Source organism: Physella acuta, unplaced genomic scaffold (genome assembly GCF_028476545.2).
Source record: "Physella acuta isolate Inbredline_101_S28 unplaced genomic scaffold, ASM2847654v3 ptg000225l, whole genome shotgun sequence".
Taxonomy (NCBI): domain Eukaryota; kingdom Metazoa; phylum Mollusca; class Gastropoda; family Physidae; genus Physella; species Physella acuta.
In genome coordinates this window covers 380,353-400,435 of record NW_026731744.1, presented here as the reverse complement: position 1 = coordinate 400,435, position 20,083 = coordinate 380,353, and the positions used below count along the sequence as shown (strand labels likewise).

Below are 20,083 nucleotides of genomic sequence, written 5' to 3'. Positions count from 1 at the left end.
CCCCCCATTCAGTTGGCCTGTTGTTTTGTTGTGTCACCAACATTCCTCTCCACTCTGTTGTTGGATTAGCTCAAGCTCTCCACCATGTTGGATTAGCTCAAGCTCTCCGCCATGTTGTTGGATTAGCTCTTAGCTTAAGCTCTCGGCCATGTTGTTGGATTAGCTCCAGCTCTTAGCTCCACTGGCTGGTGGTTATAAAATCCCTGAGAGACATGGGATCACTTCTCAAAAATAACTTCCTCCTCCCCACCTTCCAAAATCATCGTGGGCAGATCTAGGGAGATTCCAGTCAAGTCTAAGTCACTTCCGTCCAGGTTTTTTGGCCTCTTCTGTGCCAGCTTGCCTCGCCTGATCCTGACGATGGACGGCACCTTCATCCACCTGTCCTGTGCTGCCAGCCTGTGTTTCCTGCACCAGCCACACAAACAGGACACCACGCAGCCAAGTTTCTTAGACATGATTTTCCTGATCTGTTTGGTGGCCAGGCAGAAGAAAATGGCGTTGGCCAAACCTTGGCTGTTGTCTCCTATTGCCTGTTTGGATTCAAAGTGCTTGCTGTTAGACCAGCTGAACAATAGGAATTATTGTGAGTGTACTTGTTTTATTAAAATGTAAATGTAGGATTTAAAAATAAATTATTTTGAACAGAAGCTTCATTTTTTTTAAATGTTTTTTTTTAAGTAAAAGTAGGATTTCAGTAACAGATAAAAATTTATGGATTTCAGAAGATTTAAAAAGTAATCCAAAGTATGTTTTTCCATAGCAGAATATAGAAACTAGACTTGAGTCTTCTTCTTCTTCGTTCTTAATTATTAGTGTTGAAGGGGATCGAGATTTATCTGCCAGTGGGTTTGAGACTCGAGACTTTGTTCGAATTTATAAACCATGAGCTTTTTGCCGACTCTACCACGTCTCCAACACAATTAAGCGTTGCGTGTCAACTGGTTATGCGCCATTGAGGCCATTGACTCCGATTTCAGCCTGCTTTTCTTTTTGGATTTGCTTCCATAGCCTTTGTCCAACCAAGAACAAACTACAAGGCAGCAGTTGTTTAAATTTGGAGTTGTCTCTCCTAGAAGAATGGCTATCCCCAGCTAACGAGCCTCATCTGCCCGAGGGTTCGAACTCGAGACTTTTCGGTTTAGCAATCATGAGCTTTACCGACTCGACCACGCCGACCCCCACTAGACTTGAGTCTATAAAATCAATTTTCAAATAGCTAACTTGATGTTTGGCACCCACTTACTTTAATTATCATCAACCAATCAAGTGTACTTACTTTAATTATCATCAACCAATCAAATGCCCTGAGATGCCTATCTTCAGGATACCGTGTAAACAGGAAGTAAGCTGTGCCCCAGATTCTTGTGCAGACATAAATAGCAGGGATGAAACGAAGCTGCTCATTGGCTGTTTGTATGGCGAGTTCTTGAATGACATCATCACCAGCTAGAACTTTTCCTTTGTTTCTCTGCATGAAAATTTTGTTTCAGAAGAGTTAGGGTTAACATGTCACATATTTTAATCAGCCACCACAGACCTATATATATGTGTGAATATTTGGACATTTAACTAAGATTTCTGCCTCATGTATGTAAATATTTGGACATTGACAAAAGTATACCTACATGTATGTGAATATTTGGACATTGAGAAAAGTCTACCTGCCGTACTACTGTCCATGTTAAAATCAAGTACATGAGTGAGACGGCCACAAAAGTTGCCATGATCCACCCTTCCACTGTCATCAGGTACCATGGGAGTGGATTCTTGACCCGGTCACTCAGCCAGCAGGGGGTGGGATGTTTGTACCTGAGGATGTCTGTGATGTCATAGCCGTACACACCTGAGATCTCACCTGCACTGGTCAGCAACACTGGGAGATACACACAGAGTATTTTACTGGACTAATAGGCAGTTAGTAGTGAGGTACACATACAGGAGCTTTATTAGCTGCAGTTACACATACAGGAGCTTTATTAGCTGCAGTTAAACAAACAGAAGCATTTTAGCTGCACCTGGCACACCCCAGCACTAAGCACCCCAGCACCAAGCACCCACCTGGCACGCCCCAGCAGACGATATGAAAGAGAAAGAGGATCCTATTGGCCAGCGTGACACGGCGACACGAGACACACAGCAGCAGGTAGAAGGTGATGGCCACGGTCCACAGGGCAGACGACGTCTGTGAGAACACCAGCAGGGCCGCTGACCCCCGGCAGAAGTAGGACGTTTGTTTGGGGAACTGAAACCACAAAACATTGGACAAGGTCACACACGAAGGGCAATATTTGTTTACAGAAACATACATTTTTTTCATAGTTGATTGAAGTTTTACTGCAATGAATACTGTGGCATTGATCGCTCACAAAAACTGAAGGGAAAAAATGAAGATGACCCCGGAATTTTTAGTCCCGTTTATCATCATAGAGAATGTAGGCCTATGCACCCAGTTTAAAACAAAAGTTATCGTTTGATTTCAACAGCACTTCATATCTTTGACCTACTTCTGTTTACACGTTAATTGCGTCTTTCTATGAGGTATGCTAATTGCAATCGTAACGCTGTACGTTTAAAGCTTCTTTTAAACACCCCCCCCCCCCCCACCACCACCACTACACCCATCCAAATGCTTGCCTTTTTGCGAAATTAGGCGAATAACTTATTATTTTAGGCCCAGTAGGATTAGGTTAGGGTTATACATTGTATCTTTTGACTATTTTGTCAAATTATGAATGTTATCTAGGTCAAGTGATGGCCGCCCAGCCCACAAAAAAGAGAAGAAAACTGGCGTTTGAGTTGTAATGTGATTTGGCAAAGAAAACCACGGTGGTAGTACGGTGTGGGGTCATCCATAAACGACGTCCCCCCTCCCCTCCGTCACACGTCGTCACAATAAGCCAGACCCGCCCCCCCCCCCCAATCTAAAATGACGTCACACCTCAGCCTACAACCCCCCCCCCCTCAAAATTGCTGTTGAATATTTCTTAAAACATCGATATTTTTTTCCAAAATCTTGTCAGAACTCTGTCAACATCGAGTATTTTGATCAGTTCCTATTATAATTTATTGAAACCGTTTTCTAAAACGCGAAATAACGGCTGAAACTCGTTTTCTAACAATGCTTTTTTTATAATGCAAAAAATTTGACGTCTCACCATCTGAACCCTCCCACCCCCCCCCCCCCCCCTCATTGCACACCGTCACAACATTAAGACCCCCCCCCCTACCAGTGTGACGTTATTTATGGACGACCCCTGTGACGTGACAGAAAAATGTGGCAGTAGCCTAGTACAGTGTGATGTGACAGAAAAATGTCGTGACCGTAGCCTGGTACAGTGTGATGTTACTGAAAAATGTGGCAATAGCCTGGTACAGTATGATGTGACAGAAAAATGTGGTAGTAGCCTAGTATAGTGTGATATGACAGAAAAATGTGACAGTAGCCTAGTATAGTGTGATATGACAGAAAAATGTCGTGGTAGTAGCCTGGTACAGTATGATATGACAGAAAAATGTCGTGGTAGTAGCCTGGTACAGTATGATATGACAGAAAAAGGTCGTGGTAGTAGCCTGGTACAGTATGATATGACAGAAAAATGTCGTGGTAGTAGTCTGGTACAGTGTGATGTGACAGAAAAATGTGGTAATAGCCTGGTACAGTGTGATGTGACACAAAAATGTGACAGTAGCCTAGTACAGTGTGATGTGACAGGAAGATGTGACAATAGCCTAGTATAGTGTGGTGTGATAAAAATAATGTGACAGTAGCCTAGTACAGTGTGATGTGACAGAAAAATGTGGTAATAGCCTAGTATAGTGTGATGTGACAGAAAAATGTGGTAATAGCCTAGTACAGTGTGGTGCGACAGAAGAATGTCGTGGTAGTGGTGGTGTACAGTGTGATGTGACAGACCATCAGGTTGTTGATGTAGGTGCCCGTCTGTAGCAGGGTCGAGAAGCAGACGAACAGGTTGGACAGGCTGATGAGCACCAGCAGCAGACGACTCGTGGTTCGAATCTCCTTGTAGGCGTAGTAGATGGTGATGATGACGATACAGCCCAGACAACTGGCGAACGACGCCGTGTTGCTGACCAAGACAAACGCCGCGTCCACCGCCGTCATGTTGACGGTCAGCGGGTACACACTTGTGTTTGGCATGCTTGTTTACTTTTGGTGAGCAGTAATCACAACGAAATGATCAGAAATGTTTCAAAAGTTTGCCACTTGGAGTAATCACAGACCAAAATGTTTATCCTGGCAAAGAAAAGATCACAACACCGACCTCCATCTTAAATCTAATGAAGTTAAATCCAAGTCACTTCACGTTTGAATAAATAAATCTTTAAAATTAGCACATTAAATAAAGACTACATTGGAAGTCAGCAACTTTAAAGATGCTACGCTCTAGACTCCCGCTAATGAATCAGCTGTGTGGTGGTAGGAGAGAATAGAATCAGGGGTTATCGTGTAGGGTCAAACATTGAACTCTAATCGTCTGCGATAACAAACTAGATCTAGATGCTGGGAGTGACACGATATCGTGTGCTGTTCGCTAATCAGGTGCACAGTTCAAACAGCAGGGACACCGTGCGACCTTAGCCGTCAATAGTTCAACAATTAGTGAAATCATAGTTGACTACACAAGTAGACTCCAGTCTTTTGATTCAGGCCAACTTTTGCCATACAAGCACATACCACAACACATATCAACCAATGGAAATGTTAGATTTAATTGAAATAAGGTCTAAGTCCGAATACACCAATATCTGCGGCACTGGTTAGCAGAGGCGTAGCGAGGGGGGGGGGGAGACATATGTCCCCGGGCGCCGACCTTAGGGGGGGGGGCGCCAGATTGAAAGTTTTAGTGGGGGTGCAAATGAAAAGTTCGGGGGGGGGGGTGTGCAAATCGAAAGTTTGGGGGGGGGGGGGTGCAAATCGAAAGTTTGTCCCCGGGAAGGGTCGCTACGCCTCTGCTGGTTAGTGACGTTGTAATGGCTGGTATGACGTCAAGTACTATGTAAGCAGGTATGACGTCAGTTTGCTGATATTGATAAGTGGCTAAAGCTTTACAGCACATGGTTACGTGGCCAGTGGTCAGAAGATAGAACAGTAGTGAAACTGATGACGTTATCACTGTGGGAAGATGAGGGACTAGAGGGGGGGGGGGGGGCGTAAGGTGGATTTAAAGGGATGAGAGGTAGCCTCGGACTGGTCTGAAAGTCAAACAAATATTAAACAGCGCCTAGTATCATATTGGACCAACTGTGTGGACTGTTTTTGTTTCCTCATTTGAAGAGTTACAAGCAGTGACCAGCAGATGACCAGTAGAAAATTTGGTAACAAGTTTAGTCTGACAAATCAACACATAGGATACAACTTGATAAAACAGGAATCAAAACAATGCTTTTTAATCTGTATAGAGTAGACCTACATCTATCTTGGCATATTTCGCAGATAACTTGATACATGTATATTTTTAGAAAATATGTTTAAATAGATGAACACAAATCCAGCTATAAACAAAACATTTAAATATAGTTATAAATTGCAACAGGAAGGCACTGGCAGTAAATAATAAATTAATAAATGATTTTTTAAAATAATGGCACTTAATTATATTATTGCACTCATAATGTTTTGCACTCATAATTTTAACATAGTTACATAGATACAAAAAATAGCACTTTAATTATTGCACTCTTAATAATATAATATTGCACTCAAAATTTTTACATAGATAGATATGACAATGAAAACAATGTATTGTACCCAAGATTACCAGTTTGCTCAGGAAATAATGACGGGCAATTAAAAACATTGCTGTTGAGATTTTACCATTTTGCCATAGAAAAAAAAAGGCAATTAATAAAATATCACTCTAGAAGGAACTATAATAACATGGCACAATTAGGAAGATAAATGACATTTATGTGCATTGTAGCAAATGTTTATATGTATGGTAGCAAATCATGGAAAACGTAATTTTTATATTTATGGTAGCAAATGTAATTTATATGTATGGTAGCAAATGTTGTTTATATGTATGGTAGCAAATGTTTATATGTATGGTAGCAAATGTTGTTTATATGTATGGTAGCACATCATGGCAAATGTAATTTATATGTATGGTAGCAAATGTTTATATGTATGGTAGCAAATGTTGTTTATATGTATGGTAGCAAATGTTGTTTATATGTATGGTATCAAATGTTGTTTATATGTATGGTAGCAAATGTTTATATGTATGGTAGCAAATGTTGTTTATATGTATGGTAGCAAATGTTGTTTATATGTATGGTAGCAAATGTTGTTTATATGTATGGTAGCAAATGTTTATATGTATGGTAGCAAATGTTGTTTATATATGTATGGTAGTATAGAAAAAATTTCAGTCACCCACAAAATGGCAGCTCATGAGATGATCCCTGAGTGATATTATAAAAGTGGAATGTTCTAGATGGGCTGTAACAACTGTGGAATGTTCTAGATGGGCTGTAACAAAAGTGGAATGTTCTAGATGGGCTGTAACAATAGTGGAGTGTTCTAGATGGGTTTTAACAATTGTAAAATGTTGGGGTGTAACAGTTGTGGAATGTTCTAGATGGGCTGTAACAACTGTGGAATGTTCTAGATGGGCTGTAACAATAGTGGAATGTTCTAGATGGGTTTTAACAATTGTGGAATGTTATTGTAAAGAAGTGCTTTAGTACAAAAGACTTCCAGAAATTTGACCTGGAGCTAAAAAGGTGGCTTGTAAGAAACCTGATGTCACACAGGTAAATGTTGATTAAATTCAATATTGTAATAAAAGAAACATTAAGTAGATTTTTAAAATGTGGACTAAACAATTAAAAGTTAACCAGATCATTAAACATGGATTAGATCATTAAACATGGATTAGATCATTAAACATGGATTAGATCATTAAACATGGATTAGATCATTAAACATTGAAGGTGAGATGAATGTTACATGTAAAGCTAAAGATAGTTTTACAGAGAACAAAATGGACCAGAAAAACCTGGAGGACAAACACACTCAACATTGCCAGTGATCCACTGGATACACGCCCCACTATTACAGGGGTTGGGTGCACAACCCACAGCGGAGACCCCCTCACAGAAGGTCCCAGCGAACCCGTCCCGACACCTACAGGTAAAGCTGCCGTCCTGGGCGGGGACACATGTGCCCCCATTCTGACACTGCAGCCCCGCGTCCTGACACTGACCCCCTGCTGGGTACTGACAAAAGATGCCCTCATAGCCGGGGTAACAGTGGCAGAAGGCACCAATTTCATCCGTGGTGCAATCCCCCAGGCCGGGGCAGGGGGACGGGTCACATGACCTCACTGGGGCTTCACAGAATGTCCCAGAGAAAGGTGGCACACACGAACAAACATAGCCATAGGTGTTGCCTGGGTCATCCAGTGCAGTGCAGGTTCCTCCGTTCCTGCAGGGGCCACTGGCGCAGACATCGACAGGGATTTGGCAGGTAGACCCTGTGTGGTGGGGCGGGCAGTGACAGACAAAGTTCAGGCTACCGTTGTTCTGGCAGGTGCCTTGGTTCAGGCAAGGTGAGCTGTCACACGGCAGAACCAAGGTGTCACAACGCTCACCTGGGGACATAAAGGTAGAGAGGTGTCACTCACCGTATCAAACATGTCTGGCTACAATCAGGCAGGTTTTATGGTCATCAGTATTGGCACTGTATTGTTTTAACAGACACAGGTAATAAATGATACCCTGTCAGACAGGTGATCAAATTTACCTTGATACCCTGTCAGACAGGTGATCAAATTTACCTTGATACCCTGTCAGACAGACACAGGTGAAGCTGCTGCCCAGGTTGAAGCAGGTGGCATTGTTCTGACAGGGCTGCAGGTGACATGGGGGCAGTTCCGTCTCACAAACAGTTCCAGTAAAGTTACTGGCACAGGTGCAAACAAAGGATGAGCCGACGTTGCTACAGGTGCCGTTGTTTTGGCAAGGTGCGGACAGGCAAGAGTCTGAGACTATGTCACATGACATCCCTGAGGAGACCAAACATACAGGATCATTTCATCACTGAGGGGACCAAACATACAGGATCATCTCACCACTGAGGAGACCAAACATACAGGATCATTTAATCACTGAGGATACCAAACATACAGGATCATTTCACCACTGAGGAGACCAAACATACAGGATCATTTAATCACTGAGGAGACCAAACATACAGGATCATTTCATCACTGAGGGGACCAAACATACAGGGTTATCTCATCACTGAGGAGACCAAACATACAGGATCATTTCATCACTGAGGGGACCAAACATACAGGATCATTTCATCACTGAGGTGCAAACATACAGGATCATTTCATCACTGAGGGGACCAGTTGGGTGTGAGAGCAAGATATGATCTATATAACAGAGATAAGTAATGTGAGGGTAAAGATCTAATGAACAGAGATAAGTAATATGGGAGTAAAGATCTAATGAACAGAGATAAGTAATGTGAGGTGCGGACAGGCAAGAATCTGAGACTATGTCACATGACATCCCTGAGGAGACCAAACATACAGGATCATCTCACCACTGAGGGGACCAAACATACAGGATCATTTCATCACTGAGGAGACCAAACATACAGGATCATTTCATCACTGAGGGGACCAAACATACAGGATCATCTCACCACTGAGGAGACCAAACATACAGGATCATTTAATCACTGAGGATACCAAACATACAGGATCATTTCACCACTGAGGAGACCAAACATACAGGATCATTTAATCACTGAGGAGACCAAACATACAGGATCATTTCATCACTGAGGGGACCAAACATACAGGGTCATTTCATCACTGAGGAGACCAAACATACAGGATCATTTCATCACTGAGGAGACCAAACATACAGGATCATTTCATCACTGAGGGGACCAAACATACAGGGTCATCTCATCACTGAGGGGACCAAACATACAGGATAATTTCATCACTGAGGGGACCAAACATACAGGATCATTTAATCACTGAGGGGACCAAACATACAGGATCATTTCATCACTGAGGAGACCAAACATACAGGATCATTTCATCACTGAGGGGACCAAACATACAGGATCATTTCATCACTGAGGGGACCAAACATACAGGATCATTTCATCACTGAGGGGACCAAACATACAGGATCATTTCATCACTGAGGAGACCAAACATACAGGATCATTTCATCACTGAGGTGCAAACATACAGGATCATTTCATCACTGAGGGGACCAAACATACAGGATCATTTCATCACTGAGGGGACCAAACATACAGGATCATTTCATCACTGAGGGGACCAGTTGGGTGTGAGAGCAAGATATGATCTATATAACAGAGATAAGTAATGTGAGGGTAAAGATCTAATGAACAGAGATAAGTAATGTGAGGGTAAAGGTCTAATGAACAGAGATAAGTAATGTGAGGGTAAAGATCTAATGAACAGAGATAAGTAATGTGAGGGTAAAGGTCTAATGAACAGAGATAAGTAATGTGAGGGTAAAGGTCTAATGAACAGAGATAAGTAATGTGAGGGTAAAGACTGACCTGAGAATCCATCCTGACAGCTGCAGTACTGGGTGCCATCCCCTGCTGTCTGACACGTCCCATTGATGCACGTCTGTGTGTTACAGGTAAAGTTAGAGATCAGCTGATCACACAACACACCTGTATAACCTGGCCAGCAGTGGCAACTCAAGTGTGTTGTGTTTGTGTTGATACACGTCCCATTGACACACGGGCTGGCAGCACAGGGCAGGCGTGTAGAACAGTCTGGTCCAGCAAAGTTGGCTGGACACACGCACAGATACTGACCCGCCTTGTTGTAGCATGTCCCACTGTTGAGGCAGGGGGCGCTGCTACAGGGTACTGGGATCTCACACAGCTGACCTACAAATGCCGAGGGACAGGCACAGACAACATCAGTCCCTGCGTCAGTGCAGATCCCCTGGTTCAGACACGGAGACATGGAGCAGCTCCTCAGCAGGCTTTCACACACCTGCCCCGTGTAGGCGCTGGGGCAGGTACAGGTAAATGTGTCAAGGACATCAGTACATGAGCCAGCATTCAAGCAAGGGGAACTGGAGCAAGGGCGTACACTCTGACATCTGCTGCCATAGTACTGCTGGGGGCAGGAACATTGGTACAGGGAACCTTGGTTCACACATGTTCCCCCATTCAGACAGGGCGAACTGGAGCAAGGGAGGTAAACCTCACAGTTGGCACCAGAAAATCTCTCAGAACACAGGCACTGGTAGGTGTTGTTGGTGTTGACACACAGCCCGTTGTTCAGACACGGAGAGGACGTACACGGCAGGATGGTCTCGCAGTGGTTGCCTGTGACCCCAGCCCTACACAGGCACTGGTAGCTGGAGTTGTCTACATTCAGACATGCAGAGTTCAGCTGACACGGGCTGCTGGTGCAGGGCAGGTATGTCTCGCAGGTGGCGCCAGTGTAGCCTAGTGGACACGTGCACCTGTAGGTGGGGGGCGTCTCCACACAGCTGCCGCCATTGTGGCAGGTTGTGGCGGAGCAGACCAACAGTTGCTCGCAGTTGAGACCAGCAAACCCTGCGCTGCAGCGACACGTGTAGCTGGTCCCGTTGTTGGCACACTGACCTCCATTCAGGCAGGGGCTGGACCTGCAGGGGAGGTTACTCTCACAGTGAGCACCGCCAAATCCATTCTGACACTGACAAAAGAAGCTGACAGGACTGACATCAAGGCACTTGCCTCCATTGTAGCAGGCCTCAGTGACACAAGGGAAGGGGTACTGACACCTGGGACCTTTGAAGCTGGTCGGGCACTGGCAGTAGGTCCCATTAGCTTTAGACAGACAGGTGCCATTGTTGAGACAGGTGTCAATGAGACAGGTGCTGGTCTCGCAGACAGCACCAGCATAGCCAGGTGGACACTGGCAGACAGGTGCACCTGTAGAGTTGACCTGGCACGTCCCCCCACGCAGGCACGGGTTGCTGCCACAAGGGTTGAACAGCTGACAGTTTTTACCTGAGTACACCTGCGGGCACGTGCAGATGTAGCTGTTGTCTTTAGATGAGCACAGGCCGCCATGTTGGCAGGGGAAGGATGAGCACGCAGGCACCACGTCCTGGCAGTTCCTGCCTGTGTAGCTGTCTGCGCAGTAACATTCATACTGTCCAGGTGACAGCAGGGGTGAGCACAGGGGATTCCCCTGTCTGCAGCAGTAGCCGCCGTGTGCACAGGGGTTGGGGGAGCAGGGGTCAAGGGTCAGTTCACAGTTGCTGCCAGAGTAGAGAGTGCTACACTGGCAGGTGTAGGTATTGACGCCATCCCTGCAGGTACCTGCAAGTCCAGAACTTGGAGTTAACAAAATGTTTTCTTGTATGATGGTGTTAACAAAAATCTAACATGGTTTATATGCTGTGAAATAATTTTTGAACACAATTTTTGCTGATAAAATGTTACTATAACATTACTAGAATGAAATAAAATTTAAATAATGAATTAATATATTATATTTCTAGAATAAAAATAAAATAAAACTTTTCTAGAATGAACTGAGAAAAGAATTGAAAAGAATCCAACAGACCGTGGTCTCCACAGGGACGGCTGACACAGTCATCAATGTCTGTCTCACACAAACTTCCTGTGTAGCCTTCCTGGCAAACACATGTTGAGTTGCCTTTCCCACTGGCAGCTGGCACACACACTCCATAATGAAGGCAAGGATCTTCTGTAAGTTGTTTGAAAGATTTTAAAGAAAGGGTTGCCTAAAATCATAGTCTCCCCATCACCCCATTAAAGTGTCATCAGAGCACTAGTACAGTATACATTTTTAATGAGCTATAGTGGATCAAACATACAATTTTCTTTTTACTGAGACGTGACATTTATTTTCGTGTATCAAACCTGAACACAGCTGTTGTCGTTCACAGTACATGCCCACCCTGCCAGAGGTACAGGTGCAGGTGAAGCTGTTGACCCCGTCCTGACAGGTCCCTCCATACAGGCAGGGGTTGGGATCACAGTCGTCTATGTTGCCCTCACACCACATGCCTGACAAAACAACAACAGGAAAAATTATCTCATAAGGCTTAAACAACAACATCCAGCGTTACTCATATTTTTTTACCTCAAATTTAAAGTTGTTTACAATTTTAGGAGAGTAAAATCAAATTTGTTGAAAAGGAAGCATTGCCTTTAGCTTATACAAAGACATAAAGATTTCTCATATAGAACAACAAGAGCCAGAGCATTAAAAAAACTTTGACAGACTTTTAGTTGGCTGTGAGCCATGGTACAACTAGTGGGTGTAAACCTTGGGTGGACACCAACATTTGACCACTGTATCTGTGCTGACACACCTCACCTGCACTGACACACCTCACTTGTGCTGACACACCTCACTTGTGCTGACACACCTCACCTGTGCTGACACACCTCACCTGTGCTGACACACCTCACCTGTGCTGACACACCTCACCTGTGCTGACACACCTCACTTGTGCTGACACACCTCACCTGTGCTGACACACCTCATACACTGACCACTAGCTAACCTTAAACACTACTGTCCAACATACCAGTATATCCAGATGGACACGAGCATTTGACCACTGCACCTGTGTTGACACACTGACCACCATTTTGACAGACAACACCAGCGCAGACATCAAGCACAACATTGCACAGAGCACCAGTCCAGCCTGCAGTACATGAGCAGCTCAAGTTACTGCCCTTCTCCTGCACAGTGAGGACAAAAAAAACAGATTTCAACAATACATATCAGTATTATCAGTACAGCAAAAAACAGATTTCAACAATACATATCAGTATTATCAGTGCAGCAAAAATCTCTACACAAATAAAAACTCAATGTGTAACTGATATACAGATCAAAATAAATAGTTGCTATTTTTTAAAAATGGCTGAAGGTAATTTAAAAAAAGAAAATAATTCTGTCAATTGGAAACTTACCAAACACGTGCCACCATTTAAACATGGCTGACTCACACAAGGTGACACAGCAACATCGCACTTCATCCCTGTGTAGCCTAAAATAATCAACAGGTACAGACTATTGCATATCATTACACCATAGAGGCATATCATTACACCACGGAGGCATATCATTACACCATAGAGGCATATCATTACACCACGGAGGCATATCATTACACCACAGAGGCATATCATTACACCATAGAGGCATATCATTACACCATAGAGGCACAGCATATCATTACACCATAGAGGAATATCATTACACCATAGAGGCACAGCATATAATTACTCCATAGAGGAACAGCATATCATTACACCAAAGAGGCATATCATATTTTGACATCATTAAGGCAGACCTAAAGGCAGCTCTTCATTTTTAGAAACTTGAATATCTAGACTAATTGCGACACTGTTATTTTAATTTATATTTATAACACATGGGTATTGGTTCAATAGAAATCTTGTAGAGCCCAGTATTGGTTCAATAGAAATCTTGTAGAGACCAGTATTGGTTCAATAGAAATCTTGTAGAGACCAGTATTGGTTCAATAGAAATCTTGTAGAGCCCAGTATTGGTTCAATAGAAATCTTGTAGAGACCAGTATTGGTTCAATAGAAATTTTGTAGAGACCAGTATTGGTTCAATAGAAATCTTGTAGAGACCAGTATTGGTTCAATAGAAATCTTGTAGAGACCAGTATTGGTTCAATAGAAATCTTGTAGAGACCAGTATTGGTTCAATAGAAATCTTGTAGAGACTAGTATTGGTTCAATAGAAATCTTGTAGAGACCAGTATTGGTTCAATAGAAATCTTGTAGAGACCAGTATTGGTTCAATAGAAATCTTGTAGAGACCAGTATTGGTTCAATAGAAATCTTGTAGAGACCAGTATTGGTTCAATAGAAATCTTGTAGAGACCAGTATTGGTTCAATAGAAATCTTGTAGAGACCAGTATTGGTTCAATAGAAATCTTGTAGAGACCAGTATTGGTTCAATAGAAATCTTGTAGAGACCAGTATTGGTTCAATAGAAATCTTGTAGAGACCAGTATTGGTTCAATAGAAATCTTGTAGAGACCAGTATTGGTTCAATAGAAATCTTGTAGAGACCAGTATTGGTTCAATAGAAATCTTGTAGAGACCAGTATTGGTTCAATAGAAATCTTGTACAGCCCAGCACCACTAGTTTGCTTAAAAAATCTATCCTCACCTGGTACACATGTGCAGACAAACTGAGCACCTACTCCAGGTGTGCAGGCCCCATACACACAAGGGTTTGGTACACAGTTAGATGTGTTCACTGGGGATCAAGAGAAATGTGTTCAATATATTTACTGGTGATCAAAACAAATTGTGACACACTGACTGTCATACCTCTATACCTTGAGACACACTGACTGACATACTTTCATACCTTGTGACACACTGACAGTGAATGCCATACTTATATACCTTGTGACACACTGACTGCCATACTTTCATTCCTTGAGACACACTGACATACTTCCATACCTTGAGACACACTGATTGCCATACTTATATACCTTGTGACACACTGACTGCTATATTTTCTTCACACCACTGTCCAGTGTAAGGCTGTGGGCACAAACACAGAGGGTAGGCCACTGATATCTTAGGCTGCACAGAAAATCCAAAACACACTCCTTGATTCAAGCAAGGATTGGGCTGACATGGATCAGCTGTAAAGTTACAATCAAAAGATATTTATCAGCACTAAAGCATACTTATTGTATCTATATAGAACTGACTTGTGGCCTACAAAAATACACCCTGAAAGACTTTATTGATTGATTTGACATTTAGCCGATACTTAATGCTCTATTTTATATGTCAGAAAAAGATCCTACCATTCTGGCAAGTAGCCGTGGTCTCATCAAAAACTGTACTACAGTCAGCAAAGCCGTCACACAACCAAGATTCTGGGAGACAGTTCGCAGGGTTCAGTCTGTCCCCACAGGAGACTTGCACCAAATCTAGGAAGTCTATACAGAAATCTGTAAGAGCTGGAGACAAATGGCATCATCAAAGTGTGATAAACAGGGGAGATAAATGGAAGATGGTTTTTAAAAGGGGAGATAACCACTGGAAAAGCGGAACACATCCAAGGTAAACTAGTGTTATTTAGCTACTGTTAAATTATTCTTTCTTACGTTTGACTGCTGAGTTATTTAAAGCTGTGCCCTGGCTACTGGAGAAAACAACACAAGATGCCTGTATGAGAACAATCCACAGAAGACTCCTGAACATTCTTAAATTCCTGCCACCAGTTGTTGATGAACTCATCATTTAATTATAGCAGAGCAAGAAAACACATTTGTCACTGAAAAATGAAGCACACATTTTTTAAAGACAGAAGTGAAAGTTTTTGAGGAAATTAAAAATGATAAATAAAGGAATTTTAGAGAGCATTTGCATTATTTTATTCAGTGATATTTAGTGAGGTCTAGCAGCTGGCTAAATTAGTAAATGTTATGAGTCTAATATTAAATTAAGAACAACAGGAATTAAGATTAAACATAATGTTACTAATCTGTATACTGTATACTTATAAGCCAACTGTTCACTAATTCAGGTCTCATCTAATAGACTAATACTGACTAATATACAGCCCTGACATAAAATAGTGTTACAATCTTTACACTTACTTACAAAATGTCAGAATTCCCAGCCCCAATGGACATCATTTTACTTGACTGGGGGCTATTAGCTAAGACTTGGCTTAGTTAGGTCTACAGTCTACTCACTAGTAGTAGTTCCTCTAACCTAACTCTATCACTATCTGTCATCTGAGTTTATCTGCAAATATTAAAATATTATTCTTTATTTTATTAAGTTCAGTAGATCTATTTCTATTAAGTCATTATACTTAATTAAATTAATTAGGCCTATACTACTATAGGGCTATCATTATAGGCCTAATAGTAATATAAGACTATAATATAATAATAGGCCTAACTATCAATTTTTGGTAAAATCTTAGTTTAGCGTCGTAAATTCCAACGTAGCTAGTAATGTGCGATGAAGGTAACTAATGAATATTTCTTTCATTTGGTCATATTTATGTCATATTTTACATAATATAACAGATAATTGAATAACAAATCACAATCCAAGACCAAACCAGTCATAAATATCCTGGAATAAACTTTAAACTACCCCGTTCGAGACAACAATGAGTAAATTGAAGCAGCGGCCATGTTTCAAAAACAATAAATTGTCTATTCGCATGTCTTTTGTGTTGATTTTGTGGTTTAATATGATTGCTTTGTATTGTTTTAATACATGCCTGGGGGTCGTCCATAAATGACGTCACACTCGTAGGGGGGAGGGGGGTCCGTAATTTTGTGACGTTGTGTGATGAGGGGGAGGGGTGTTCACATGGTGTGACGAATTTTAGACGTAATTTTGCGTTTTAGAAAACTGTTTTAATACATTGTAATAACAATTGATTAAAACACTCTATTTTGACAGAGTTCAGACAAGATTTTGGAAAAATATAGCTGTTTACAAACAATTCAACTGCAATTTTGAGGGGGGTTGTAGGCTGAGGTGTGACGTCACTTTAGGGGGGTGGGGGGTCTGGCTTTTTGTGACGACGTGTGGGGGAGGGGGGGGGGGGTAAAAATCGTCAAAAAAGCGTGACGTCATTTATGGATGACCCCCTGTATAGTAATTTTTCTTTTTTTTTTAAAATACAGTCGACATGAATGACTAATAGACCTTATCAGACTTAATAGTGTGCATCCAAGACCACAACAATTGTTGGGAGGTCGAACTTTTGAACACTTTATTTACAGTAATCAAATCAATATTAGATCGCACATAAATGACGTCGCTCTTATGATATTAGTGACAGCGTGAATTATTACAGAGCAAACATATGAACATATTGTTTCAGATAGAAATTGTGATTTGTGGCGTGGAGAGGTTGAGTAGAACTCAGCGATGTGATTTTGGAGACGGGTCAGGTTTTTTTTTTTTTTCGTGAAAACAGGGGATGGTTGTGGGAGAAAGACCAGCTATAGAAGTATGACGCGTCATTCATTGGTGATCCATTTTCTCAGTGGGGACGATGGAACTATTAAGAAGGGTCAAGAAATGTAAAAAGCTTGCCTAGTCGCATTTCTTGAACCCCACCTTTTTCATTCCCCCACTTAGCACATCGTCAACGAGTTAACGCTCGCACGTGACGTCATGTACCGGTACCGCCGACCGTTAGGCTAATTTTATAGAAAAAAAAAACAACAAACACTGGCTTTTTGACGCTTTTGCGACGTTTAATTTGATTACATAAGTTGGTGTTCATTAAACAGCCCCTAACACATCTATCACTCGTCCATTTAAACGTACGTAGTTATTTCAGCAAGCTTGCTGTCTTGAGACTTTCGGCCCTTTAAAAATGTATTAAGCTCTCACCGTGTAGAACTAGACTACCCATATTAAGCTCCAAAAGAAGCTGGGTGAAAACAGGATGGGCGTCCGATTTTGAAGCTGCTCTGCGCTTTATAAAAAGCACAATAAACTATAAGATGACACTTATATTAAAGTAAATTATAGTTCTGAATCTTGATACATTAAAAGTGATATTCGGAAATTAAGAGCCAGACAGTCAACATGATAATTCAATTTAAGTCCAAGAAAATAAATTTCCTCAAACGATGGAACATTACTAAATTTTCGCGCAGTTTAGCGAAGTTGAATTTAAGTATTTACGTCATCTTATACAGCGCGATAGCCTACTGGTGCTCCAACGCGGCCCATGCTAATGGCCGTATTCCTAACGCCCCGCATTAGACGCGGCTTATTCGTCGGTAGGCATTTTGGTGGCAAGCCTTTTTGACGGGGATAATGTGTTGCGGCCGTTTTGCCAAATGTCTTAAACTAGCAGGCTTGCAACATTTGTGATGATTCGTTTAAGCAAGATATACATATACTAATGCTTATTTATCGTTATTTTGATTGAACAAAGCATTACAGAGGTTCTCCATCAACCACCTAGGTATTTTTCCCCGTTCACCTCCTTTCATGAGACCGACACGTCATAAATTGTGGACCCGCCTGAGTTGACGTCACAAATCTTCACTCACTCCCGTAGCAAATCATATGTGACATCATTTATGGACAACCCCATATCACTCACTTGGGTACTTGATATTGACAATTTGACAACAAAGGATAACCAAAATATGTCTGGCAGGTGGAGACTTGCGATCGACCATAATGACAACATGCACTTAAGGGGTGGACTGGCTCATTGTTTTAGATGATGTATTACGAGGGAAGCTGGTGGATAATACATTTTGTCTCTCTGTATATATAAATGATGACAAACATTTAATGCTGTCAAAATTATGGTTAGAGATCTTAGATAAGGCAGAGTGAAGCGTAATTTTTTACATTATGACTTGTTGTGACATTGACGACAAAAATATGACGGAGGTTGGTGTTTAATTAGGGTAAAGAGAAGTAAAAAAAAAAATTTCATAAGTTATGATAGAATTACTAATTGATGAAAAGAAAAACCTGATATGAAAATAGTGAACATTCAAACAATAAGAAAAAACTCAATAGTAATAGTAAGATCAAATAAACATTAGTAAAAAAACGTGATTTAATACATGGATACAAGTTGCATCTCACAATGCTAATAGAATTAATAAAGTTGTTTGTTAGGAAATTCACATTTAAAAAAAAAAATGCTTTGTAATACAACAAGATGATCATATTTAAATACATTTTCATACGAATAGAAATGAAAGGGAAGCTACTCTCAATAACATTTTCTTAAGATGGCTGCTGTTTTTAATAGCAAATTTACTATCTCGAACAGGGTTGATAAAAATTAATTTCAGGATATTTAAATTGATTTAATCATAAATGGTGATCTATTATTCAATTGTCTATAATATTTTATCAAAATATACGAAAATATACTCATATTTAATGACATATTCATTAATTCACTCTCTCCCACATTACTAGTTTTGGCCGAATTTACGACGCTAAACTAAGATTTTACCCAATTTTTTACTATAACTAGGCCCTATAAGAATTAATTTTCATTACAACTTACAAAAAAGAAAGTGTTTTAAAATGCAAATGTTTCAATATGATGAACAATTTCTTTTTTAAAATTGCAAAATGGGGGATGTTACACTTTCTGAACTCTGAACATCGTCACAAAAGCCCATCGCATAGTCTAGTGATGTAAACTTAATTATAATTAATTAAGAAGTCATTTATGTCGACATTTATGATTAATATGATGATGAAATGATGATGGTATCCCCTACTATGTGCGAGTATTCAGTGTCAATCCTTAATTAATAGGCTATAACTTTAAGTAAAACATGTACCGATACAATTACAATCTGGATCTATCTAGCTGCTCTAGCAGCTATGTTACATCTACTAACCAAACACACAGTGCATAAGAAAACAATGTAAAAAAAAAAAAACTACAATGAGTAACAATGCTGTGGCCAATTGTCGGAATCATGATGAAATTTTTAAAAGATGCAATAAATTAAAATAAAACTCCATTCAAAACACAACTCCCACTAGTGTTGACTGAATGATGAATGAATTAGTTTTATTTTCATTTATAAATTATAGCTCAACTAATTCTTCTTCAATAGAAGTAGATTTAAAAGTCAGATAAATTATTCTAAAATAGTTCATTTGAGAGGAATTACCGTTACATTTCTTCTTGAAATATGTATTGCTAGGGGAGGAATTATGTAAGAAAAAGTTAATATTAGGTAGTATAACTGTGTCTTTTATAGCTGTAGAATTCTTATAATAAGAATCAATGTCCCCTTCTAAATATGTTCGACTTAATTCTACAAATGACGGTGTGCAATATTAAGCACATTTTAACAAAAAAATTAACACTAAACCTCCCTTGCCACAATTGATACAAGTTGTCGTCATAGCGTTTGCGCTTTGTGGGCCAGAGCAGCCACATTGCTCCATCACGTAGCAAGATTCTACTCGGTTTTTATCGCTTCCTCCAAGTTGAGTACATGATAAGCAAA

At 40.9% G+C, this 20,083-nt stretch overlaps 2 protein-coding genes across 2 annotated transcripts; both read right to left on the bottom strand.

The window, feature by feature from the left end:
- Window positions 1-8: 8 nt before the first annotated feature.
- LOC131937982 (G-protein coupled receptor 157) lies at window positions 9-4,488 on the bottom strand. Its single transcript, XM_059295780.1, has 5 exons — window positions 3,917-4,488; window positions 2,062-2,245; window positions 1,665-1,876; window positions 1,280-1,471; window positions 9-533 (listed from the first exon to the last, which is right to left on the bottom strand). The coding sequence occupies exons 1-5, from the start codon at window positions 4,160-4,162 to the stop codon at window positions 219-221; spliced, it is 1,149 nt and encodes a 382-aa protein (XP_059151763.1). The 5' UTR covers window positions 4,163-4,488; the 3' UTR covers window positions 9-218.
- Window positions 4,489-5,417: 929 nt separating this feature from the next.
- Window positions 5,418-15,779, bottom strand: LOC131937935 (neurogenic locus notch homolog protein 1). Its single transcript, XM_059295715.1, has 12 exons — window positions 15,692-15,779; window positions 15,197-15,366; window positions 14,894-15,049; window positions 14,570-14,725; window positions 14,236-14,325; window positions 12,998-13,074; window positions 12,604-12,763; window positions 11,930-12,076; window positions 11,610-11,753; window positions 9,587-11,362; window positions 7,806-8,033; window positions 5,418-7,619 (listed from the first exon to the last, which is right to left on the bottom strand). Exons 2-12 carry the CDS (start codon window positions 15,330-15,332, stop codon window positions 6,997-6,999), a joined length of 3,693 nt encoding a protein of 1,230 aa, XP_059151698.1. The 5' UTR covers window positions 15,333-15,366; window positions 15,692-15,779; the 3' UTR covers window positions 5,418-6,996.
- Window positions 15,780-20,083: the final 4,304 nt, after the last annotated feature.